General features: G+C 42.4%; 1 protein-coding gene across 2 annotated transcripts in view; it reads left to right on the top strand.

Moving 5' to 3' along the window:
• The first annotated feature begins 6,813 nt into the window (after positions 1-6,813).
• GPATCH1 (G-patch domain containing 1) overlaps positions 6,814-27,432 on the top strand; it is a 33,056-nt gene continuing 12,437 nt past the window's right edge. The window contains exons 1-11 of one of the 2 annotated variants that reach the window (XM_031458570.2): positions 6,814-6,928; positions 12,192-12,326; positions 14,288-14,373; positions 15,891-16,051; positions 16,691-16,788; positions 17,976-18,037; positions 18,428-18,670; positions 19,655-19,802; positions 22,911-22,990; positions 25,270-25,474; positions 26,319-26,615. In XM_031458570.2, coding sequence (XP_031314430.1) covers positions 6,856-6,928; positions 12,192-12,326; positions 14,288-14,373; positions 15,891-16,051; positions 16,691-16,788; positions 17,976-18,037; positions 18,428-18,670; positions 19,655-19,802; positions 22,911-22,990; positions 25,270-25,474; positions 26,319-26,615 — 1,588 coding nt within the window. In that variant the 5' untranslated portion in view covers positions 6,814-6,855. The remainder of the gene's footprint in view (positions 6,929-12,191; positions 12,327-14,287; positions 14,374-15,890; positions 16,052-16,690; positions 16,789-17,975; positions 18,038-18,427; positions 18,671-19,654; positions 19,803-22,910; positions 22,991-25,269; positions 25,475-26,318; positions 26,616-27,432) is intronic. The other variant, XM_010989113.3, reaches the window with a different exon arrangement.

The raw sequence follows: 27,432 nt of genomic DNA on the forward strand, positions 1-27,432 counted from the left end.
AACTGTCTTAACCAGCCCGGTGCTGGAACAGGTGTTTGGGGAACTCTGTGGTAGCTGCAGAAACTTCCCTTGTCTCTTAGGGTGGGAAGTGAGTATCAAGTTAATTTCAGCATTGTCTGTCAAGCTATAATTAATCTGCTCCCCTCCCCACTCTGGGATTTAAAAACAACTGCTTCTGTTTCAGGGATCTTGGGGTGTTGGGTCACTCTATTACATTTATAAAACAACAACAACGACTACTACTACTACTAAAGTTATCACTAATAGAACCTCTACTCTAGCCAAAAAGTTTACAGATATTCTGTTTCATTCTCACGACCCTTCTGCAAGTAAAAGGATTAAATAATCTCCGTTTGACAAGTGAGAAGACTAGTGAAGTAACGTGAAGTGGTTAAGGGCACACTCCCCATTAATGGCTGAGATAGGTTTTTAGTTCAGGGTTGCTGACTCCGATCACTCCCTACCGCCTTCAGATTTGTGTCATCTCCTTCTACTACCTTGAAGCTCCAATCGTCTTTATAATTTATCATATAAACTTGTCACTTGTACTATTATTGTCTTACTGGCCTCCTTTAAAATTACTCATTTTATTTAAACAAACTTTATTTTAAAAGATAACTGTCATAACCACAAGGGGAAAACCAGCAGTATTTTGCCTTATAGGGAGAGACACATTTAAGTAAATATAATGAGAACCAAAATCTGCTAATTAATCTAGCCCAACCCTTTTGCCTTCTGAGGGCTGCTTCTTTTATTAAAAAGGAATAAGAGCAAGAAAAGAACATATGGTGGTAAAAACACACCAGTCCACCCTGAGACTATCTCCTGGGTGTCTTCCAAGAAAAAGAAGTGCTTCTCTATGCATCCCAGCAGGCATCTCCTGGCCACGTAAGCATTCTGCGTGTCACTCCTTGGGGCTGGGTAGGACCAGACATCTCAAGACATTCTCATGGCTCCTAGGCCTGACCCCATATCTCTGATCCTGCTGTGATCAGGAAATGAGAGCTGCTGCTGCTGACCCAGCAGGAGAGTAACATCTAACCTCCTATTTGTTAACCAGTTGGTGGTATGTGTCACAAGAACTGCCAATGAGTCCTTGTGTTCCTAACAAAAGAGTTGAGTTGGATGGGAATTTCTGAGATAGGCAAAGGTTAAAATCTCAACTGCAAACAACTATTTTGTCAAGTCCTTGTTTTACCATCTGGCAGAGGCCAATAGTTGACTGTTCAGGGACTCAGTTTCTCCAAGTAAAATGCAAATTTCTCCTCCTAAGACCTGCTTGGTGACAAAAGGAGCACTGGGCTTTTCTTGGGGGGCAGTCTGACCTACATCCTCTCTTGGAGAATCTGATGAAATCTGCCAAGTTAGAAGTAGAAATCACACGGTAATAAAATTCATTGTGAATAAAATTCATAATGTGTGAATACAAGTGAATAAAATTCATTGTAAATGTAGATCCAGTTTTACAATTTTTATGAAAAAATTCTTAGAAATTTTTAAGACTGACTTGAGAAAACCACACCAGGTTTTACTACTGAGTCACCTTGGCCAGATCCTTTTAATCCCTGTGGCCTCAGTTTCCCTAGCTCTGAAATATGGTCTTATGCAGGGCAGTAGTTTATTGCATACTCACTCTATACCAGTCACTATACTATGTACTTTGCATGCATGATCTCAGTCAGTCCACCACCCTGTGAAGTGGGTACTTTATCATCCCCATTTTACAGAGGAAGACACTGTGGCTCAGAGGTCACCAGTCTGGTAAGTTAGGCTGCCTGGTGCTACACCACGCACTATGCTACACTACACTGTTCTCCGTGATTTAAGAGGATTTAAATCCTTTGTGATTTATTTTGGCATATTAGGAAGTGATTATGGATTAAAAAGAAATGAGTGACAGAATGGCAAAAAATACCAAAAGAATGTGGGACAACCAGAAGCTCATACATTACATGTGGGAGTGTAAACTTGTACCACCACTTTGGAAAACTGTTCGGCATTTTCTACTAAAGAGGAATATGTGCATAACTTATGATCTAGCAAGTCCAAGTCTAGGTAGATACCCAACAGAAACGCGTACATCTGTCCTCCATAAAACATGTACAAGAATATTCATAGCTACACTTTTCAAAATAGCCCTTAGGGAGAAACTACTCAAATGCCCATCAGCTTTAGAATGGATAAGTAACTCACAAAAATATTGTTGAGCTGAAGAAGCCAGACAAAATACAGTATGATTCCATTTTATTATAAAGGACAAAATAGATAAATTTAATCTGTTCTGGGATTATTGCTTCTGGGAGTCTGGAAAATTTCTATTTCTTGATCTACCTGTTGTTATATGGGTGTGTTCACTTTGTGAAAATGCACAGAACTGTGTGCTTATGATTTGTGCACTTGTCTGTACATATGCTGTATTTCAATAAGAATATTCAGTGGGGAAAAAAATGAGTGACTGATTCACAAGCATACAGAGCAGTTTTTTTTCATTTTCATATTTTTTTCATTAAAGGTTATTATAAGATATTGAGCATAGTTACCTGTGCTATACAGATGGAACTTTCTTAAAATCTATTTTTATACATAGTGGCTAACATTTGTAAATCTCAAACTCCCAAATTTATCCCTTCCCACCCCTTTTCCCCAGTAACCATGATTGTTTACTAAGTCTGTGAGTCTGTTTCTGTTCCCAGTAATCATAAGATTGTTTACTAAGTCTGCAAGTCTGTTTCTGTTTTGTAGATGAGTTCATAGTGTCCTTTTTCTTTTTTTCAGATTCCACATATGAGTGATATCATACGGTATTTTTCATTCTCTTTCTGGCTTACTTCATTTAGAATTATGATCTCTAGGTCCATCCATGTTGTTTCAAATGGCATTATTTTATTCTTTTTTATGACAGAGTAGTATTCCATTATATAAATATGCCACAACTTCTTTATCCAATCATCTGTCGATGAACATTTAGGTTGCTTCCATGTCTTGGCTATTGTGTAATCAAAACTACAATGAGGTATCACCTCACACCTGTCAGACTTTTATTCAAAAGTCCATGAATGATAAATTCTGGAGAGGGAGTGGAGAAAAGGGAACCCTCCTACACTGCTAGTAGGACTGTAGTTTGGTGCAGCCATCATGGAAAACAGTATGGAGATTCCTCAACAAACTAAAAATAGACTTACCATATGATCCAGCAATCACACTTCTGGGTATATATCCGGAGGGAACTCTAATATGAAAAGACACACAATGTTGATAGCAGCACTATATACAATAGCCAAGATATAGAGCAGTTTTCTTTGTATGTCATGAATAACCATCCCACTGCCAACACTCATGTGTGGACCATGAGGAAGAAATTACTCCCTGCCCAGGTTATTCAGCTCATTTTCCTATGTGCAGTTTCCTGATAAGATCCTGACATTTGTGCTTTCTTACTTGTCTGAGTAAGGAAGGAAGGGTATATGGTATTAATGCTTCTACAGCTTTGCATAAAAACGCATTGTTTGTAGGTTCCTGATGCCAAGAATCGGGAGCATTGGGTACGTAAGTGACAAGGGTTGCAGATGAAGCACCCAGTCGCTCCTTCTGAAGACCAGAAAGATTGGTTATTACTGTTTCACCAAATGCTTGTGGTTGTCAGAAATCCAGTTAAATAAACTTTCAGTAATAAATTTATTGTTTTTTTGCTTGCCTCTTTAGTAGCAATAAGCTGTAAGAAAATTAGTTGGAGGTAGTTTATAAATAAAATCATGGAGCTTCATGATTTGTCTATGTGTATGGACTAGCCCCCAACCTTCTTTACTTTCAATATCTACATTTATTCCCACTGACAGTTGATAGTCAAAGGATGATGCTGGGTCCCTGCAGGGCTTCAAGAAACAAAGATGGATGCTTTCCCTTTTGTACTTAAAATTTCTCAAGGAAGGAAAGGGGCTAATACATACAAAAACCTTTAAAATGAAAACTAAGACACAGACAAAAAGTGTTTTGGAAACAATACCAGGGAGGTAGCTAAAAATAAAAATTCAAATGGTACAATGCTGTATACATGTATCTCTCTTACCCTGATTTCCTTTGATCAGTGGCAACAACTGTTATCACTTTCTTTGGGGAGTTCAATTCAGATATATTATAGCATATTTGTGGATGTACTGTATCCCTATGTTGTAGACATAATGGCCACAATATATTTGGCAATTTATGTTTTCTTTTAATATAAATGGCAACACCCTGTGTACTCTGTCTCCTCTGATTTTGCTCATTTAACAGCATATGTTGGCGATCATTCTCCATCAGCATTTTTAAATGCTTTATAGTTTTCTATCATCTATGTCATTCCAGTTACCTATTGATGTTAACAAACTACCCCAAATCTTAATGGGTCCAAACAAGAACAATCATTTTATTATTATCGCTCATGGTTCCAGAGGTGACTGAACTCAGCTAGGGGGTTCTTGCTTGTGGTCTATACAGTCATAGTCAGATGGTTGTTAGAAAAGGAGTCATTTTGGGTGTGTGTGTGTGTGTGTGTTTAACTTAATTTAATTTATTTATTTAAAATTTTTGTTGAGGGGGCAGGTGATTTATTTATTTATTTTTCCAGGAGATACTGGGGATTGAACCCAGGACCTTGTGCATGCTAATTAAGCACTCTACCACTTGAGCTATACCCTCCCAAGAATGGAGTTATTTTGAGTCTTCCTTGCTTACGTGTCTGGTGATTGATACTGATTGTTAACCGGAACCTTGGCTGGGTCATGGGCTGGAATGCCCACACATAGCCTCTCCTCATGGCCTAGGCTTCCGCACAGAATGGAGGCTGGGTCCATCAAGGGCCAGCATCCCAAGAAACAGAAAGTTGAAGCTACCAGTTTCTTAAAGGTTGGGTGTGGGCAATGTTATATTATCCTTTCACTGTATTCTTTTGGTCAAGCAGTCATGGAGCCTAGGTTCAAGGGGAGGAGACATGGACTCCACTTTTCAATGGGAGACCTGCCAAAAGCTTCTAGGCTGTGTTTTTAAAATAACTTTTTTTTTTTTTAAAGTCATGGACAATGACTTACTCAATCAGTTATTCATTCTTTTCTTCAAAATTATTTGAGTGCTTACTACATTCCAAGCACTGTTCTAAGCTCTGATACAGCAAAGAAAAAAACTGGCCCAAATCTGTCTACTTGGAGCTTACATTCCAATGGAAAGACAATAGACCTAATAAGTAAACCAAATTATGGAAGGTGTTCAGTGTTGCAGAAAATGTATCTTAGGGTAATATGAAATACATAAAACAAAAATTTAAAATACACATTTTAACATATAAAATATATAGTAGAGTAAGGGTTGGTTTTTTTCTTTTTTTTCTTTTTCCCTTCTTTTCACAAGCAAAATGGTAAATACCTTTATGAGTGTTTATTAATGCACTCTGTGGGTGTGGGCCTGGCAGAGCTAAGGCCTCCTAAGAAGGCCTCGGGCTACAAAGGCCCCATGTCGGTCACAGGCAGAGCGAAAACAGCCTAGCCTGGAGGAGGGAGCAGGGACGTGGTCCAGACAGCTCCGCGGTTTTACAGAGAGAAGGTGGGCCCGGAGAGCCAAGGGCACTTGGCTGAGTCACATCGCTGGAGGAGCCGCTCAGGGTCAGCGGGCACCCGAGGCCTCGCCAGTGATGCGGCGCTGCGTCGCAGCCCAGAGCCCCCGGCCGGCGAAGCCCCGGGGAGCTGGGCGCTCCGGACCCTCTCGTCTGGAAGCGGAGCCCAGGCGGGTCAGGGATCCCTCCTTCCGGGGACTGGGGTCTCCAGCGCTTGGGCCTGGACCCCCGCCCGGTCCCCGCCCATCCCTCCCACCCTCTGGCCCCACCCCTCCCCCGCCGGGTCCCGCTCCAGGGCCCAGCGCACGGATCTTAAGGGTTGTTTTAAAAATAGAGAAGTCTTCACTAAGAAAGTAACCTTTGAACAGAGACATGAAAGAGGTGAGGCAATGAGTCAAGCGCGTGGTATCTGGGAGGGGGGGGGGTGTGTGGGAGAGAAACATTTCAAGCAGAGGGAGCAGTCAATGCAAAGGCCCTGAGGCCAGAGTGTGCTTGATTCTGATTCAGGAGGCCTGGGGGATGGGTAAGAGGGCCGTTTTAACAACATCCTCACGCAGACTTTTAACTCACGTTTTGAAAACCTGGGCTTAGGGTCTGGTTTTCATTTCAGCCTTACCTCTTACTAGCTGAGTTTCATTTCTCTCTTCTCTAAGAAGGAGGTTTGGGGTAGGATAACGGCGCCCCATTTGACAGAAGTTTGTTTCTTTAGGTTCAGTAAGGCGGCCCTCAGCGTCACTAACCCCACCTCACTTCACTTTTTGCTTTTCTGCTTGCTTTTTCTCTTTTTCTTTCTCTTTCCAATTTTCTTTCCGTTTTTCTCTGTATTCCTGTTTTCCTCTCCCTCCCCCAACCCCTTTCTCCCCTCCTTTTCTTTTAATCTCTTCTTCCTTTATTTTTCTCCTTGATCAAGTGTTGTCCCAAGCTGCCTTCACCATGGCCATCAGGGTTCTCGTGTCTGTGAATAATCCTTTCAGAGGCCTGGAAGGGGACTCCGCTTATGTAAACCTAAGGGTGATATATACAGAGTGTGTGTGTGTGTGCGCGGGCGCGTGTGTATGCGCGCGCGCGCGCTCCTGCCCAGGTTCGCCTTCCATAAGACGAGTTTGAGAACCTCCAGGCGCAGAACCGAGGCGAGAGGCTTGCCGGGCTAGGTGAGCGTGTTCCGAAATCTCACGCTTAGAGCGTCTTCGGTTCGCGGAGAAGAAAGAGCGAAAGAGATTTGGCCCGCTGAGGCCTCCGTAGCGAGGGGGCGGGGCCCGGAAGGGAGCAGGATGGCGGCGCTGGACAGCGACGGCGATGAGGATTTGGTCAGCTATGGGACAGGCCTGGAGCCCCTGGAAGAAGGTGCGGGCCAGATTGGACGCCGGGGTCTGTGGAAAACAGGCCAGGGGGTCTAAAATTTGGGCAGAAACGCACAATCCTGTTCCATACCTTGTCTAGCCTGGGGAAAAGTCTCTTCTGCTGCGGGCCCTGCGTACAGCGACCGGAGCGGCGGGCGCTGTGCTTTCCCGGTGCTCACGTTTTGGAGGGACGGATGGGAGGCCCGGCGGGATGGGAAATAGAAAGATGACAGACGTGTGAGAGCGGGACGCGGGGGTGGTGGGCAGGCAGTGTCTTTCTTAGGAGAGTACATTTGAGCTCAGACTTGAAACAAAGAAGGAACCTACCGTATGAAGATCTGGGGGACGAACAATTTGGGCAGAGCGAACAAGTGCAAAGGCTCTAAAGTCGGAGCTGTTTTGGCAAATTGAGGGACAAGCAGGCCTGATGTGGGTGGAGCAAACAGCACCAGGGGGCGGCTGGTAGAAGATGGTATCAGAGGGTTGGATCTCACTTGGTGTGGTCAGGGAGTTTGTATTTTATACTAAGTGTAGAAAAGTCGTGGGGACGGGGCAGTTTACACAGGGAGGGATGTATGTGTTAAAGATTATGACCTCGATTTTGAGGGTAGGCAGGTTAGGGGTGGGCAAGAGTGAAGTAGGGAGATTAGCACAAAGAGGCCTGGCAATGATGGTGACTTGCACTGGAGTGTTGGCCGTGGCGATGGACGGTAGTACTCTGGGTTGAGATGTAGTTTGAAAGCAGAGCTGACCGGACTTGCTGGTGGAATGTAGGGGTGAGGGCAAGGTGAATGTAGGGGTGAGGGCATGTTTCTGATCTTATCCACTTAACGACTTGATTTGTTCAGTGAAGTATGGATTGACTGGCCAGTAAAGACTGATGGCACTGCTAGCCCTGCAGGAAAGGCAGAGGAAATACGGTGAGCTAGGAGTTTTTGCAGACTCTCCCCTTTCCCCATCATGTCAGTGTAGTTGTATTTCTGGGACATTGCTGATTACCTTTTATTCCCTGCAAACAGGTCTAATCATTAGAAGCTTCTGCAAGATGCTGCCCTTGTTTCTGCCCTCTGGTTACAAAAGACAGAGAAATGCTTGTCTCCTGAAAGCTGCTTATGTGTTTAAAAACACCCTTAAAACAAAACCAAATAAAACAACACCCCTTGCATTTCCTCTAAGACATCTCTGTACTGCACTCAACATCCTCAGTTCTCTTTCAGTTTAGAGTCCCCTCAACCCTAATTTGTCAAAGCCTTTCTCCAAGTATGGGACCAGAGTGTGGGTAGAGCAGAGCCATCACTGATACGTCCATCATTTTAGACTGTATTTCTTTAATGCAATAAGATCACGTTCACTTTATTGGCAAACACGTCACCCCATGATCTCAAGAAATTTGTTGACAAGGATCCTTAATTTAAGGAGTTTCAAATCTAGTTGAGAACAAAATTACAAGGTTCACAAGTGATAAAGTGTGTGATGTAGACAGGAAATAACCTACTCAAGCTAACAGGGAAACCTAAGAAAGCAGGATGGGATCCCTTAAACTGGTTAGAATTTAGGTATGCAGGAAGAGGACAGGGTTAAACATGCATGGGTGGAGAGTATGACAGCCATGTTAGGCAGGAGTTTGTGTCATTCCTATATTTCTGGTCTGGAGATTGTTTCCTTGTGAAGTGACATACTGTAATTCATCAACTATTTGACCTGTATTTTTCTAATTCTTCCTGTTTTTTTAAAAAAAATTTTAAAATTTTTAACATTTTTTTTATTGATTTATAATCATTTTACAATGTTGTGTCAAATTCCAGTGTAGAGCAAATTCTTCCTGTTTTGATGGTGTACAAAACCTAAAACAAAGCCTAATGGTCTAGCCAGACTTTTGAAGTGGAAGGAAGGGACTTTTTTTTTCCTCCTGGCCTAAAATTGTCCTTTAACTTCTCAGTACTAGGAGTTTTTGAGGATTGATTGGTTGTTTCCTAAGCCCTTTGAAGTTTAAATGCACTCTGACTACATTTTACAATATAACATACTAGACCAATAACCACCTTTACTTCCTGCTTTGAAGTTTTAGTGACAGGTTAGACAAACACTGGTAGAGGAGAGACTCCATTACTTAATTAAAGTTGCTGGCTCTCACAGAATGGTTTATTGGTTAAGAGACAGTGGCCGAACTGTCACACGTAGACACAGAGGCCCTCCAGCCTGGAAGGAAGGGACAACAGTGTGTATTTACTCTTTCCTTAGACAAGTTCACTTGGCTGTAGAACTCTCCTCATCTTCAGTTCATCCTGCCCTCAGATTAATTTTGGTCCATTTTCCTCTTCCTTGTTGCTGTGATTCTCCCATATAAAGCTGTCTGTGGCTCCCTTCCCCCACAGGACATACCACAGACCCCCGCAGTACCACGTTCAAGGCCCTCTACACTATCTGCCCCTCCCGTTCCATTTTCTGTCAGTCAGACTAGACTACTTTCTCAAAACATCTGACCTACCCTTTTAGACCTCCTGTTTACTGATGGAGTTAACGCCTCTGTGGGGAATTGTGTCTCTATCTGCAGCTGTCAAATTCTGCTCATGCCTCGGGTGACTCTGGTGTTGTGGTTCTTGCACATTGTCAGAAGAATTCCTGTACATGCAGGTCTCCTCTTCTGGGCTCTGAGCGCCCTGGGGCAGTGATGGAGTTGTGTTTACTTTTCCACACCCAGTGTCTAGAACAGGGCTGCTTCCACAGTAAGGCCCTCAGTAAACTTTTGGTGGGGAACAAGTTGAGGACAGAATGAGTTGCATTCTTGGCTTAGGGGCAGAGTTGAGATCTGACTTCTGCTTATTAGGTGTGGACCTTAGGGCAGTTACTTAATCAGAGCATCCTTATCAGAGTATGACAAATGAGACAACAGGTGTGAAAGGAAAGGATTAGCTGTTATTAGTAACAATAATTATAACAGGGCCAGGCTGAAATGTCACCTCCTCCCTGGAGTTTTCCTGTGCTGTGATTAGAGGTGGCCCCTCCTCTTCAGGAGGCCTGTGGGACCTAGCCAGCCACCCTGAGTGGCCCTCATCATCTGCTGTCAGGTTGTACTTAGTTGTCTGCAGATCTTGCTTCCAGATCAGGGGCATCTGGAGAACAGAGCAAGAGCAGAACCTAGCATTGGCAGGAACTATCCTCTGTCACCTCAGCCTGGTGGTTCTCAACCAGGGATGATTTTGCTGCCCCCCCCCCCCCGACATTTGGCAATGTATAGAGACATTTTTGGTTGTCATGCTTTTTTGGGAGAAGGATGTTATTGCATCTAGTGTTCCAGGCTGGGGGTGCTGCTAAGCATCGTATGGTGTACAAGACAGTCCCCCACAACTAAGAATTAGCCAGCACAAAGTGTCAACAGTGCTGAGGTTGAGATTGAGGTAACCCCACCTCAGCCATGAGTCAGGCCAGGTGCACATGCAGGAGTGGAGTGTGTGTTCTGCATTTTTAAGAAATGGTGAAAATCTTGGATTGTGGGACCCAAGTTGTAATTCAGTTCCTTAGAGTAAAATGAAACTGTAGCTGATATTAACTGAGCTTTGCTCTGGCCAGGCACTGTGCTCAACTCTCTGCATGTGGTTTTTAATCCTCAGCACCATCCTACAAGGTGGGTCCCGTATTACCCTGATTTTACAGTTGTAGAGGCTGAGGCTTAGAGAGATCAAGTAACTTGTCCAAGATCAAAAAGCTAGCAAGTAGTAGGGTAGGGGGATTTGAACCCAGATCTCCTGTCTTCAGAACCTAAGCTCTTGACTGCCCTGCTGTGGGTTATATTCTAAAAATGACCCAAAGACTCCATAAGCTACAAGTAAAAATTTAGGACTATGAGGCTAGAAGTTTCTTTACTTTTTTTTCATCATCCAGAAGTAGTAACTGGCTTATTTATTGAAGCGACAGATATATATGGGCTTTAGGACACATCTTACCTACTGTATGTAATAATAATAGTAATAGTAATAGTAATGGTAATAATAATAATAATAACAACAACAACAGCTAGTACTTGAAGGGTATTTATTGTGTATCCCTCTTCTTGCTAAGCACTTTCCAGGCATTATCTGATCCAATTTGCATAACAGCTCTATGAAATAGATATTACTGTTAGTGTCATCCCCATTTTGCAGAAGAGGAAATTGAGGAACAGAGAAGTTATGATGACCAAAGCCCTGATGCTAGTAAAGGTGGATTTGGCTTTAAAATGCAGAATGCTGTGTCTCTCAACCCCACGTGCTTAACTGTTGTGGAACTAACATTCTTTCTTTTTTGTTTTTAATTGAAGTACATTCAGTTACAATGTGTCAATTTCTGGTGTACAGCACAATGTGGAACTTGCTTTCAGTATTGAATATTTGAAAATAACTTGATGGTTACTTTTAATTTTAAGTAGATTCAGAATTTTGAATTGGAGTTGATAAAATGAGGCAGTAATTTGTTTCATGGTACCTGAAACTTTAAACCTAAGGAATTTTTAGGTGAGGCTAAGATGTTTTGAGTTCCTTTTCACTTGTGTGATGTTGCAACCCAGCCCTTTTCAGCAGGAGAGGAAAAGGAGTAAGTTTAAAGAACAGTAACTGTGGAATCAGGAGAGTCCCAGAAATAAGAACACTCTTAAGATTTGGGGAAATTGGATAGTACCAATGGAAAAATTCTGGAGTTGGGGATGCTATGAAGTTCTAGAAGAGATATTGAAAACCTCTGGATGCCATGTGCCACCCCAGCAACTTACCTTCTTTACTGCCAGCAGATTTCACCTCTGTCTGTTTGAACCCTCCCCCCAATGTAATTCAGTTTTCATAATGGAACTTAGTGGGAAAGGCAGGCCATTTATGCTAAAACATATTTCTAACATAAATAAGAGATAATCTATAAGTGTCTTAGAACTATAAAGAAGCTTGATAAAATATGGTGTTCTGAATTATATAAGCAGTTAAGGGCTAGGAATAGCAAATTAAAGTTGTTGTATTTGAGGGGGAGGGTATAGCTCAGCTGTAGAGTGTGTGCTTAGCACGCACAAGGTCCTGGGTTCAATCCCCAGTACCTCCATTAAAAAATAAAATATTAATTAAAAAATACATTAAAAATACATAAACAAACCTAATTACCTCCCCCCTCCAAAAGAACAATAAAAACAAAATTGTTATACTTGAAGTTAGAAGAAGTGAACAAGCTATGTTTAAGAAATGATCTTTTCCCTAAATTCTTTCTAACTCACCATTCTCTTCTCTCTCATTCAAAATATTCTTTTTTAGGTGAGAGACCAAAGAAACCAATTCCTCTTCAAGATCAGACCGTCAGAGATGAAAAAGGAAGGTATAAACGGTTTCATGGAGCCTTTAGTGGAGGTTTCTCTGCTGGTTACTTCAACACTGTTGGCTCAAAAGAAGGTAGGATTTTCCTACGTAAAGCTACTTTATGGCTCAGGCAAATGGTTGAAGTCTCATAAGATTTTTGCTCCTCTCCCCCACCTCTCCCTTTTTAAAAAATGTCTTTGAACATTTTAGTCCTCACACTGTAGTCTTTTGTGTTCTTTGAATGTTTGGACTCTTTCCAGAGTGTGTTTTCTTTGATTATGACTTGAAGGTGAAAGAGTTTCTTTCACTTAAAAAAAAAAAAAAAAAAGATACATCCTAACCAGATGATTATATGGTGATAGTGACTTCCGTTTTATATTGTATCTTGCCAAGCATGAAGTGCTCTCACACCAATTTACTCAGGTAATCGTCATCTCACACTACTCAGTGACTGGGAGTGACAGCTGTTTTGTAGATGAGGACACTGAGGGTCAGAGCTGCTCTCTCCCCGATATCAGGGACCACAGCATCACTTGTCTGTACACGTTCTCGACCTGGAGGAAAATCAAAATCTCCCCATTACGCAATATAATAACTTCTGTGTTGTTTAAAGTTATGTATATTTTTATAAATGTTTTAAGTAAAGAAACTGGAAGAAAATGGCTTATGTATTGCAGATATGAGTGGAAGATGAACTGATTAACTCATGTAGCAATTATTAAGAACAAGATAGGCCAGATCTTTCCTATATATTAAAAAAAAAACAACTCATATATAATAACAATAGTAAAATAAAGATGAAAACAATGCAAGAAAAGGAGAAAAAATGCCATTTAAGGAAAATAGTTTGGGTAAATAAGATGGTTAAAGTTCAATATACACAAGGTATAAAGATCAGTACAATAAGAAAATGATCAAAGTATTTGAACACTTTACTCCAGAGCAGATAGAAATGCTATGTGGAATATTCAGCCTTATTATTAAGAAAAGCAAAACAAGATAATTAAGGCACTTTTAAGTAGCACACTTATTAAAACTTTAAAAATGGCAGTAGAGTTTGTAAAGAAAGAAGTACATGAATACGTTGCTGATTGTTATAATTATGGCTGTGCTGTATATTATAATTTAAAAGTAAGATTAGCTCAAATGATCAGTCATCACCGGTAGACTGTGATACGGTAACACACTGGATCATCTCCTTACCTGACAGTGACAGATTCAAGGACAGTGCAGACACAGGGCGAAGACTATGGAAATCCAAAGTAGAGGAAGGTGCTGGGCCCAGGGTATTGCCTGGGAGAGTTGATCTTCACTCTCCTGGGGTTTCTCCCAGGTTGGCCCAGAAACCTCCTCCACCCACCTACCAAAAATAGGCCCGCCCCATACTCCTCAGCTCCCCAAGACTCTTATGGGAAGTCAGAAAGGAGGTGTGTCACTCTTAGAGAAAACTAAAAGAAAGTTTGTCTTAGAAGGTAACAGATACATTTCACCTCCAAGTGCATCTTTCCCGTATAAGCACATCATATGCTTGATAACTGTGGATGGGGGACAGGGGTGCTTGTTATGGGACTTGGGTGTTTGATGGGATTGGGGGCCTGGTATGGCCAAGGCCTGCTCTTAGACCAGCCAGGTTGAATTCTTTCCTAGCTGACTAACACCATGAGGTAGTGTTTCTTTGATACGTTAGTGTGTTAGTGTATATAGCTCTTCCTGTGGTCTGAGTGGTCCTACCTTTTAAGGGGACCTTGCCTCTTTCTGCTCAGATCTGCTTGTGTTCCTTTCAGAGTTTAATTTTCAATGTATAATTTGATTTTTCTTGGTTGCAAATTCTTATGGGGAAACCTCACTGTAGCCAATAAGTGCTGACAATAGGAGAGATGAGGATTAATAAAAGGTTTATGTGGAACAGTTATGTCATTGTGTGCAGTGAGATGGGAAGTAGCTAAGAGATTGTGGTTATTGGAGGTTTCAAGTCCGTATGTGTTATTTCATTATTTGGTTATAAACCAAAATACTATCTAGGATTATAATGTTCTAAACTCTTTTCTTTCAAGGATGGACACCCTCTTCCTTCGTGTCTTCACGACAGAACAGAGCAGACAGATCTGTTCTTGGTCCTGAAGATTTTATGGATGAAGAGGTGGGTGTGCAGAACTTCAACTGCCAGTTTACCGGTGGGATGTGGGCAGTTGGTGGTTGTAGTGCTGTCTCTTTCCCCAGAAAGTTCAGTGTATGATTTCTTCTTTGTAAGATTATCCTTTCAGTACTTATACCTCACAGTGCCTCTACATCCATGAATTCTTGTTCGTTGGCGTAAGGCCTCATGCTGGTGCCAGCTTCTAAAGCCAGCAGTATAAGGGGAAAGTCATGTACAGGCAGGTTTACTTGAAAAAGCCCCAATTGCCCTGAAAGTGTAGTGTCCGCAGAGCTGAGTCCACAGCTTTCCACAGTGACTTTTACATGCACTGCAGTTAAAGGGACAGTGGGTGACTAGACTAGAGAAAGGAATGAAAGAAGCCCTGTGCAGGCATCTGGTCACCTTGTTAAGGTGACCTTGACCACCAACTTCTTAGGGGTACCTGGGAGTGGTGAGGGGTTCTAAAGTGGTCCTACCAGTCTGCAGGGTGGGCTCCGTTTTGTTGTAAAATTAAACCTCTGTTACCTTAGAACCTAGTCATGGGTTCCTTTGTGATAAAGATGAAGTAAAATACTTATATGGGCATGCTTTAGGCTGCAGGTAAGAGGCAAGGGGAGGTCCCCTTCCTGGGTGACTAGCATAATCTGTAAGGAAACATATCTCATGGAACAAGAAGTCTAGATGTCAGCGAGGCCCCAGATTCTCAGTCATCTTCTGCATATTAGCTTGTTCTTACACGAGCTCTTCTCATAGGTGCAAGGTGGCTGCAGTAGCTCCAGGTGGTACATCTGGGATATTATCCAAGGGAAGGAGGACTTTTTTCCTGGAATCTTTTTTTGAGAGCAAAGAAACTATTCATATAAATCCAATGATGCATTTTCCCTCACATCTGCCCCAGGGCACTGTTTTACATGCCCATTGTTAAAGCAGTCCCTGGGGAGGGAAATGGGATCAGAATGACTGGCTTGGATAAGACATGAACCCCTACTCCCTAACCTCATCCCTGCCCGAACACACACAGCCCACGGACACCATTCCTGGAGTGCATGGTGGCTCAGAGCAAGACCTATGCCGGATAACATCTGGGCTCTGTGGGGAAAGAGGAAGGGGCAGTGGTTGTTGGACAGGGAGTGGACGGTAATGCTCCAGTAAATGCAGAAGCACTTAACTCCAGGCCTGGCATGTAGGTGCTCACAAATGCTTGCAGGCTATAACTCTAAGATGTGACCTCTTCACACTGACCTTTGAGATACTGCCCAAGAAGAATGAAGAACACAGCCCTTCCTGTCTTCCTAGCTTGTCAGGGCCTGTGTAGATTCACTGGCCGCTGTCATGCCTCTGTCCTCGGACACTGGCCTTAGCTTATCCAAAGTCAACGTGTAAATCAGCTGCTCTGTTGACCCCTAACTCAATTTCATAGTTTTAACTGTATTTTTTTTTTTAAGAAACAAAGCTATGTGATACATCATGTTTAATGACTTTCTGAATACCGTAAGTAATACTGTTTGAATTTTTTTAAGGATCTTAGTGAATTTGGGATAGCACCTAAAGCGATTGTTACCACAGATGATTTTGCTTCTAAAACCAAAGACAGAATACGAGAAAAGGCCAGACAGTTAGCAGCTGCTACTGCCCCTATTCCTGGAGCCACTCTGCTGGATGACCTCATAACACCAGCAAAGTAAGAAGAATTTAACTCTGACTTTTCCGGTCTTGGCATTACTGCCTTGCATATGTATGATGATCTTACTTAGGGATAGTTTGGTTACAGGTAGGGAAGCCTTCTTAGCCTGGCTGGAGTGCACAAGAGGGTTTTGCCGAAAGGACCTCACACTGTTACTACATGGAGTGTTCTGGAGCTCCAGCCACTGGTTAGGCTACTGGGCTCATAGAGGCTGGAGAGCCATTAGGAACTGGGGTGGCTTCCCTCCTGCCTCCTGCCTCTCAGACCTTAAGGACTGTCTCCTGTCGCCCTCCTTCGACCCTTTCTTTCTGCATACCTCCTTGTTCTGCTCCAGGGCATGTGGCCTGATGTAGCAGCCTCATACTGTCATGCTTTCCCAGGTCACCTGCTTGACGGGGACCATCTAGATGACCTATGTGCCCATCCCAAAGGCCTGGGGGAAGGGGCATCTGGTCGACTTCCCCAGGTCAGACGTGTACCCCAAGTCCCATCAGCTGGGGCGGGAATAGCAGGGCCGTGCAGTTCTGGCACAGATCGGGGAAAGGGCTCAGGCGCAACAGCTGTGTGAGTTGGTTATTTCCTACTGTTCTCTAGCATTTTAAAAAGAAGTTCATTTTCAGTACTTTGATATCCTAGATTCTCTGTTGGTTTTGAATTGCTAAGAAAAATGGGTTGGAAGGAAGGACAAGGAATTGGCCCTCGAGTAAAGAGAAGACCACGCCGACAGAAACCTGGTATGTGTATTGATTGTCATGAATTCTACAGCATACTTTATGTATTTATTATTAATCTGTTTTTTATTGAAGTATAGTTGACTTACAATGTATTAGTTTCAGGTGTATGGCAAAGTGATTCAGATATGTGTGTGTGTGTATTCTTTTCCATTATAGATAATTACAAGATATTGAATATAGTTCCCTGTGCTATATAGTAGGTCCTTGTTGTTTATCTATTTTATATATAGTTGTGTGTGTCTGTTAATCCCAAGCTCCTAATTCTTCCCTCTCCCCCGTTTCTCCTTTGGTAACCATAAGTGTGTTTTCTATGTCTGTATCTGTTTCTGTTTTATAAATAAGTTTATTTATATCATTTTTTAAAGATTTTTACATATAAGTGATATCATATGATATTTGTCTTTCTCTGACTTACTTCACTTAGTATGATTATCACTAGGTCCATCCATGTTGCTACAAATGCCAATGTTTCATTCTTCTTTATGGCCAAGTAACATTTCTTTGTGTGTGTGTATATATATATACATACACACCACATCTTTACTCATTCATCTGTTGATGGACACTTAGGTTGCTTCCAAGTCTTGGCTATTGTAAAGAGTGCTGCTGTGAACATTGGGTGCATGTATCTTTTAGAATTAGAGTTTTCATGTTTTCTGGATATATACCCAGGAGTGGGATTGTCCACAGCATACTTTTTTTTTTTTATAGCATACTTTTTAATGGTTACATGTTTCTGGAAATAAAATTGCTGGGTCAAGCAGTATGCACATAGTTTAAGTTTTGTGTGTGTGTGTGTGTGTGTGTAATGCACAATAACTTTCTGGAAGAATTGTACTGGTTTACATTCCCACCACGAGCATGTGAAAGGTCTAGTTTCCTGCCCTTGCCAAAATTGTGTTATAACTTAACATGATTATTTTCTTTATTCCTGGCCTTTGGTCTCCCCAGGCAGACTGTGAACTCTTGGAGGCAGGAGTACTTTTAGATTCCCCATGATTCTGGGCAGTGGTGGTTACTCACTGTGTGCATTATTGCCAGAGTGTGAGTGGGGCTGGGGCTGGTCCCCGAGTGATCAGTGAACACCTTTTACGAGCTCAGCCATCTACCTCTGAAGTGTGTCAGTGAGTCAGGTTTCTATATTGTTAGTCCCCCCTGACTAATGTATTTGGAATCTCTTTTTATAGATCCTGGAGTAAAAATCTACGGCTGTGCATTACCCCCTGGAGGCTCTGAAGGATCTGAGGTATTATGTGGGATGTCTGACCTTTAGTTTGGTACAGTGGCATCTGTTACTTTATGAATGTGAAATTTTAGGGTCAGAAACAATTTTAGAAATCAGTCAGATCCCCTTGTAGGGAAATGCCCGTACCCTAAAATTACCCTCATTCTGTCAGATAATGTATTCAGCAACATGCCAGCCCCATAGATGCCCCAAGTCTATTCAGATTCTTCAAATGGAGTTGTTTGTGTCGGTACCATTTGTTCAGGGACTTGATTTAGTCTTTTGTAACAGCAGAAATGAAAGTTTGATAATTGTCCTGTTTGGAATTAATCACTGCATTTGAAAATAGTATTTTATAAGCTTTATGCCAGGCAGTGACTCACCTTCATTCCACTTTTTAAACATTGGAAATAGGAGGAAGATGATGACTACTTGCCAGAAAATGTGACCTTTGCACCCAAAGACGTCACACCCGTGGATTTCACACCTAAAGATAATGTACATGGACTGGCTTACAAGGGCCTGGATCCCCACCAAGCACTGTTTGGAACTTCGGGAGAACATTTTAATCTATTCAGTGGGGGACCCGAGGGAGCCAACAACCTTCTTGGAGATATTGGAGTGAATAAAGGAAGAAAATTGGGAATTTCAGGCCAGGTAAAACCATTTCTGTTTTAAGAACATGGAAACATCAACAAATGAGAATTCTTGCCATGTTATGTTTGCTCCATAGTAGGCACTCATTATTCGTTGACTAAATGAAGACCTTAAAGTGATTGTATTTTCCTTAGGTGCTTGTCCAAAGGCATGTAGAGCACACCTTCCTGATTTGAATATGTGCTCCTGAGACCCTGTGACCTAGTGTTCTGGTTGGAGTTTGTCTGTTCCCAGGAGCACACCCCTGTGGGGCTGAGCAGAAAACCACACTTACCTCTTTGATTTAGTTAGTAGTTGAATTACAGTCTGCCAAGCTCAGGTCCAAGTTTTACTACCTCTCCGACTGTTTCCTAGCCCTGTAAGTCCTAAGTCAGGACCTGGGAGTGTGTTTTACTAGGAGACTTGCTTTTCACCTTTGAGGAGATGTAGAGCTTTTCCTGATTGTCCTCTCAAATTGAGTCAGAGGTTCTTTCTTAAAATTCATTTAGAAAATGGTTATTTTATCATTTCATAATTACCTTTTCTTTCCTATACATTTTTTACCCCCCGTCCTTTTAACAAAAAAAATGATACTTGTTCTTGGCCATTTCCCACAAAGATTAGGAGTTCTGATAGCAGCTGTTAGAGTAGCCCACACACACTGATCAAACATTCTGCCTTTCTCCCGGTGGAGGCCCCATTTCTCCCTCTGCAGTGCTGCTTGGGTGCGCTCTCCAGTCCTCTTCCTGCACTAGGACACAGCCCCGTGGCTGCGTCTGAGCCTAGAGGACAGCTCCAGCGCTGGAGGCATGCCGTTCACTTCTGGTCACTGTTTTCCAAATGACTTGGATCCATGTATTAATCTGGGGCTCCCATTCGCTTCTCTCTTGGTGATGGTGAAGTGCTAACGTGGTGGGATCAGTCACATCCTTGTAGTAGCCGTGTGCTTTAACGCAGACGTACGCTAAAACCTGTTATGCTGAGTGTGAAATCTTGTCTTGGAAGGCTTTTGGTGTAGGTGCCCTGGAAGAGGAAGATGATGATATCTATGCCACAGAAACTCTATCCAAGTATGACACCGTTTTGAAGGACGAGGAGCCTGGAGATGGACTCTATGGCTGGACAGCACCCAGGCAGTATAAAAGTCAGAAAGGTAATTCTGTAGATCCGCAACTGACGGTGGGGACCAAGTGTCGGGATATCAGGTGATTGCTTATGCTGCAGGTCAGAGGGAAGCACTCCCAGCTCAAGGAACTGGGCAGATGGCCAAAGGAAGCTGACTCAAGCAGCAGGTCAGGAAGCCAGGTGTGGGGACCGGGTGGTGGGTACAGAGAGCCTGCAGCAAGATGGAACTGGTGCCCAGCCAATCTCCTCCCTTGAGTACCTGGCTCTTGAGGAGCTCTTGTTGAGCCTGGAGATGGACATCTTAATGCACCTTGAATTTCAAGTCAGAGTCTATAGTGATTCAGATCCTAGGGTTCTAAGTAGTATTTCAGTTTTTCTTTCCAGAAAAGGTGTAGGGAGGAGTCAGTAGATATTAATGGCATATGATTTGGATTCAGTCAGACTTGGATTTTAATCCCAGCTCTCTGCTACCCAGCTGGGTGACTGTGGGCAAGGTTTGTAACCTCCCTGGGCATCATTTGTAAAGTGAGGATAAAATCCACTCTAGGGGTCATTGTGAGGATTAAAGGGCATCACAGGCATAGTACCTGTCCCAAAGACTGAATAAGTGGCGCCTACTAAAACAACCACTTAAATAAAGTGGGGAGGTGAGAGTCAAGATAAAACAATCTATTCAGGCATTTTTAGCTGTAGTCAGATCAAGTTCGACCTATACTCTTACAAATTATACCTAAAACATAACATGTTGAAATAATCTGAATAATCTAAATGTCGCTCCCCCCAGTAGTGCTGGCTTTACATTTCTAGAAGAGAAAAAAGCAGGTGCAAAAACAATCTTTAGAGGTAGTTTGCTTCATGGTTGTGAACGCAAAGTCTGAGGACGGGCTGCCTGGCCTCCCGTGCTGGCTCTGCCCCTTTATCAGCTGTGACCCTGGGCAGGCTGCTTCAGCTCTGTGTGCCTCAGCAGGTGGGCACGGCAGTGGCATATCTAACCCCGGAGAGTTAACGTGCATAAATGGCTTAGAATGTGCCTGGCACCCAGCAAGCGCCCTGCAAGCATGAGGGGCCTCTGTCGTCATTGCCACGAAAAGAACCCAGGGTTTTATACAAGATGCTGGCTGGGTGTGCACCCGGAAGTTATTAGGTGTTACCTCCAGGTAGGAATTAGGCTACTTTTATTTTCTTTCTTTTGCACACCTAAAATTTCAGATTTTTCTACTAAGACTGTGTGTTGTTTTTATAACTTAAGAGAAGATATATGATATTTTATTCATGTTATAATCTACTAATCAGTTAATGTTGTAGCTTATGTTAACATATGCTAGTTATTAATTATATCAACTATATCAACATATTAAACACATATACTGTATTACTAATATTAATATACTATGTTAATCATATAATAATTATTAACTCTGTAATAGATATGCATGTTTAAATCTGCCTTCTGAGCCAAGTCTTTGGCTTTCCCTCTACACAACACCTTTGTCCTGGCTGGGCCATTTCCACCCCTCCCCACATCAAGCCTAAACCAGTTCCTCCTTATGAGCTCCCGAACCTCCCCTTATCTCCTCTCTGCCGCGGTCCCCTCTCCTACCCTTAGGGTCACAACATCTATAGTTTTGACCTTATGGTTTTTCCCCGAGTGAATCTATATTTAGCCACTCTCCATGGCTGATTTTTAAACTGTTCTTTTTTTTTTCTTTTCATGATTAGTAGGGCTGTGTTACTCTTTCTCTTTATAGACATTTGACAATGGCTCTTTCTTTATAGACATTTGTTTATTTCTTCAGAACGAATTCATAAACGTAAATTGCTGGGTTTTAAAATAGTACAAAGTTCCAAGAATGTAAAATGTAATCCTGAATTACCCTACAGAATTTTAGGGACTTCCAGAAGCTGGTACAAAAGTTCTACATCAGTTGAAGTACAAAGAATGAGTTTACAGGGAAGGGTAGTTATAGGGCAGTGTTGCATCATAAGCGGCTGAAAACCTTGGTGCTGCCTTGACCACTTCAGGGTTCAACACCCAGCTTGTGTAAGTGCCGGTGGTCATGTAGAAGGGGCTTTCGGCTACAGAAAATGCAGTTCATGCATATGGATTTTTGACATATCAGTCACGTGTAGAAAAATCCTTGAGAATCAAAGAGGTTGTCTCCATGACCAATAGACCATCGCCGGCTGCAAGTCAGAGGGCATTGGTCATTCCATACCCTGAATTAGTGATCTTTATCTCCTGTTAGAATTTCACTTGAGAAAAAGACAAAAAGCACCTTTTAATCTGTCCTGAGGTTCTGTTACAGGCTGACCTGGTTGTGTTGGCTTTTATGCCTTATTTAGATGGTTGCTAAGGAAATTGGGAGGTGGTCTCCTCATGGTTCTTCACCTAGTTTTAGAAATGAGTCTTTCACCATTATTTCATTTTTCACGAGACCATTAACATCCTTTATAAAATGGTAATCATTTTATAAGCATAAACCTTTGCATCCTTTATGTGTAGGTTACTATGTTTTGGGTAAGTGGAATTACTGTCAGACTGCCTTGAATGTGAGAATGATAGGAGTGTGGGCATGGGTGGTCCTTGGCTATATTTTGTAGTGATTTTGCTTGTGGGTCTCACCATTATTTTTATTTTTCTCTATACTATTTTATTCATATCCATACACATGTATATATATATTTTTTTTTTGAGAAAAAGGAGTATTTTACTGAAAGGACTGGTTTCTGGAAGAACTTATGGATAAAAATATGGATATAGATTAAAAATCCACTAATCCATTATTTTAATTTTTATTCATACTTCTTGTTTGATGGTTTTTCTTGAGATCTTTTACTCCACAGAGTCTATTCTTTGGTGCCCCTTAGCTTGGGACCAGACGTACTTCTTTTAAATAATGATGCTGAGGTGCCATAGTTACCTCAATTGCCTAATCATCTGAGGGCGGTGTGGGCTGGGCCGCCAGTCACTGAGTCAGCAGAGGTGTGAGGGCTTTATGTGCCATTCTTTCCTCCCTTTTACTGATAACACGTATGATATGTAGTGTTTGTGGTCTTGGAGATAAAAAACTGAGGTCTTTTGTCCTATGCTAATCTTCTGTGCTTCTGGAATTAATCAAAATACATAATTTTGTAGAAACAGAGAAAGATCTTCGCTATGTTGGCAGAATTTTGGATGGATTTTCCTTGGCTTCTAAACCTTTATCTTCTAAGAAAGTAAGACTTTTTTTTAAACTGGTTTAGTACTTTAAATATTTGCTGCTGTGTAACCTAAGTTATTGTGTTAATAATTGAAAAGAGAAGCAAATTCTGTTTTTAAAAAACAATAGCCTGGTTACTGGTGATTGTCCAGGAAAACATTCTGCATTGGAAATGTCAGTCAGTAGCCATACTGTGTCCCAAAACATCTAACTGCTGATCTTTTAAATCTGAACTTTAAGTGAATAGTTATTTCCAATAAGAAAGAATTACACTAGCGGGGAGGGTGTAGCTCAAGTGGTAGAGGGCATGCTTTGCATGCACAAGGCCCTAGGTTCAATCCCCCGGTACCGCCTTCAAAAATAAATAAGTAAATCTAATTACCTCCCTCACAACACACACACACAAAACTTTAAAAAAAAAAGAATTACATTAGAAGCTGGTGGGGGAGTGGAGTTGATATAATCCCAGGGACAGTTTAACTTAAAGAAAAGCAGGAAATTCCAAAGAGCTGTAACAGCCCCCCATCCTGACTCCTCCTGAACGCTGTGGAGCACATTAACTGCTGTAGGCAAGGTTCCCTGGGCTCCTGTGCATAGCAACAGAGAGAAGCCGGGAGCATGCGGGTCAGGTCTTGGGAAGAGCTCCACACACCTCTGCATGCCTCTCCGGATAGTCCTGTTTCCGTGAGCGTGCTCACAGCCGAGGCCAGGAGGTGCTCTTTCATATCATCACAGCCACGTGCTCACGGGTCAGTATGGTAGTTCAGGAGGGGCAGCTGGCCGTTTGTTGACGTCGTTTTTTTAGATTATTCCATGCTTTAATGGGCTTTTTGTTTTCCACCCAGCAAACATTTGTTAAGTACCTCTTTGTTTAGTCATGATGGTTAATGTGTTGTAACAGCGAGGGGCATATATTCAGAACAGCGCAGGGCACATAGTATGCAGTTATTATTACCAGAAATGTCCTGTAATGTCAAAGGAGAATGTGACTTTTTTTACATGCATGAAAAGGGAGCATAAACATAGTTAAGTACTCATTCAACTTAGGGTTCAAGGATAAATAGGACTAAGACTTGGCCCCCCAAGAAGCTCCTGTTTAGGGAGGGTGCCAGACAGACCGACCGCCCACTGTCGCAGGCAGAGTGCCATAATGGAGAGATGGGTGCTGGCGGGTCCTGAGGTGCTCCTCGCTGGAGTAGGGCCAAGATGATAAAAAGAAAAAAGGAGAGAGATATCCTAGCAATGGTAATAGCACTCTCTCACGGGCTGTCATTGTACCAGATGCTCACCCCAGGCTGCACAGCCACCTGGAAAGCTTGGAAAACTCCAACCACAGCTGACCCTTTTGTGGGGTGAGACACAGGCATTAGTATTGCTAAGCCCCTCAGGTGAACCCAGCCTGCAGCTGGGGCTGAACCACCGCTGGAGAGCATTCAGTGCTTCACTGGTTACAGGGCTCAGAATTTTAGGTAGCTGAAAAATCCAGAAAATGGCTTAAATAGGACTATCCATAAATGTGTTTGTTAGACCAAGAGCAAGGGAGACCATTTACAGCAGTAATTTTAAAGTATCTGATACTTCTTTAGCTTACCTGTTCTGCCATGATTAATGCCTGAATTTCCCAAATATATTTCAATTTCAGTTGAGTCAGCTTTTGTCATTGCTGTTTTTTTCTGAGGGGGGTAGATAATTAGGTTTATTTACTTATTTTTAATGGGGATACTGGGGATTGAACCCAGGACCTCACGCATGCTAAGCATGTGCTCTGCCACTTGAGCTATACCCTCCCTACCCAGTTCAGTCAACTTGTGAATTAAAAATACCTTGAATCAAAAAGTAAGTCCTGAAACTCCAAATTGGAACTGAAACATAACCAGAAAAAGAACTCTGAATTTAAAAGTAACTTATTTAAAGTTATTATTTTTTTTCCTAAGCCTTGAATTACAGTTTTCTAAATTTTCTGACTCACAGTGGGCCAGCAGTATTAACTATAATCGTTATTATTGTTCTTCTCATATAAGACATGCATATAAGCATCTCGATGTGGAGTGGCTAGGGGTGCTATTTAAAGGGTCTGGCTATGAGAACAGTGCAGTTCTGGTGATTGTCCCCAGATCCAGAAAGGATGTTGCCTGGGCACCTGGGCAGACTGTTCCCAGTGCTGCCTACCTGCTGAGTGTTAGCCTGAGAAAAGGTGGGGTTAACAATGCTCAGAGGTAATGGGTTTTCTTGGTTAAGTCAAACATGATCCCCTTGCAGCCTGCATTTTCTGAGTTTTGTTTTGTTTTGTTCAAGATTTATCCACCACCCGAACTGCCAAGAGACTATCGACCAGTGCATTATTTCAGACCTGTGGTGGCTGCAACCTCTGAGAACTCCCACTTACTTCAGGTATTATCAGAGTCAGCTGGAAAGCCAGTGCATGACCACGGGACACATAGTAGGCACCAACTGAATGCCTCCAAGCGGGGAGAGTTGCTCGGAGAAACACCTACTCAAGGTACGTGTCATGGAAAAGATTAAAATCATCGCATTTATAATACTCTGAGTTATCCAAATCAAAATGGAAAGTCGTTTTCCCATTGAAATTGTTTACATAGTTTTATATTCCCAAACTGTGGGAATAAAATTGTTTGTTGTGAATGGCATACTCAACAGTGTATGAATCCTTTACTTCAGACTTGCTTTCCCACCATCAGTTTGAATTGTGTCATTAAAATTATAACCCCTGTCTTGAGTGCAGCAGTTTTCAGACTTTCAATAATTATCCAGGAATGAGGTGAAGACCAAGGCCATGTGTACATTCACTTTTCCTGCACAGCCTGGGAACGTGTGATTTTTTTTTTTTTTGGCAGTCCTCTGGTGTTGATTTTTGGTTTCTTTAATGTCCGTCTCCCTTACTAGTGAGAGCAGGACCTCATCTGTGTTGTTCTCTTAGGCCCAGGCCTGGCAGAGTGGGTGCTCAGTGAGCATCTGGGACACGAGTGAGTGAGTGATGTGTAGCCGTGCTTGGAACCAGGGCGGGTCCTGGGCGGGACTGTGGACGTGGTGGCTGCCGCAGACTGGAGGTCTGGAGTCCACAATGTCAGGTTCCTTATTTTAGGACCACTCACTGGCCTGATAAACATCCACGGATTAACCTCCATTTTTGCCTACTGCGAAACAGGGGAGTCATTATTTTGTTACTGTCTAGTTCACAGGGATAATATGAGTACAGATGAAACACCAAATGTGAACACCTCCGATGACATACATTTATGACACTGAAAATGTGTGTAGAGAGAAATGTAAATACAGCTGTCTTATGATCCTTTTCATCTCTTCCTGTTACTGGTTTTATTTAGGTGCAACTACTTCAGTGTTAGAATTTCTATCCCAAAAAGATAAAGAGAGACTCAAAGAAATGAAGCAGGCAACTGAGCTCAAAGCAGCTCAACTGAAGGCCAGGAGTCTGGCCCAGAGTGCCTCGAGCAGCAGACCTCAGCCCTCCCCTCCGGACGTCGGACACCGCTCTTGGCACATGGTGTTGAGTGCTGGGACGGCCGCCACAAGAGCCAGCGACTTCAAACCTTTTGCAAAAGATCCAGAAAAGCAAAAACGATATGAAGCCTTTTTAGTAAATATGAAACAGGGTCAGAGAGGTGGGTGCTAGTCCTGGGCCTCCCACATCTCACTGGGGAAGTGTTCTTGCTGTTCTGGCCCTAGACCTGGAGTTAGAATTAAGGTGTCCTGCTCTGGCAGTTTCACTCTGTCCTGCTGTGAACAGTGTAAAGATTTCAGGCCCTGGCTCTTGACTGTAGAAAAGCAAGAACAATTAGCTTGTGTTTCTCTGTATCTCAGGCCCCAGAGATAGCTGTTTAAGTAGAGAACGTGCCTTGGCAGCGGCTAATGCTAGATTACAGACCATTTACTGTTTGCAAATGCTTGACTTCTGTGTAAAGGTTGCATTTCAAGTCAAGAGAACAAGGCCATTTCCCACTCCACCTTAAGAGCCTAACCATCTAGCTCTAAATCACAGTCTAAAATTTGACTTACAAAGATAGTTGGCTGTTGAACCTTACATGAGGAAAAAGTTGCTCTGTGATCTATGAAGTAAACATGGCCAGATTGAGGCAAGAGATTGCTCTTATGCACCGTACTCCTTGTGAGAGCTTGTCAGCCAATTAGAGGGGTCTATTTTCAAAAGCAGATCTTTATATACTGTGCCTTAACTTTTTACTAACAATCCGCACCCCTAATGTTTACTTGTTAAATTTGAAAAAGAGAGAGAAAGGAGTGTTTTCTGTTCAAGCTTAGGAATATAGTTGGGATCAATTTTCACTGTCTGGGATGAAATTACTTGCTTTGAAGGTGTAAGCAAGCATTAGTGCCCCAATATTTTTCTTTGTTATGTGCAGTAGACAGAATTCAATAAAAGCATCGTTTTGAGGGAGAGAGCAATATTACCTGCCAAGGTAC

This window comes from Camelus dromedarius, chromosome 9, assembly GCF_036321535.1.
Source record: "Camelus dromedarius isolate mCamDro1 chromosome 9, mCamDro1.pat, whole genome shotgun sequence".
NCBI classification, from domain to species: Eukaryota; Metazoa; Chordata; class Mammalia; order Artiodactyla; family Camelidae; genus Camelus; species Camelus dromedarius.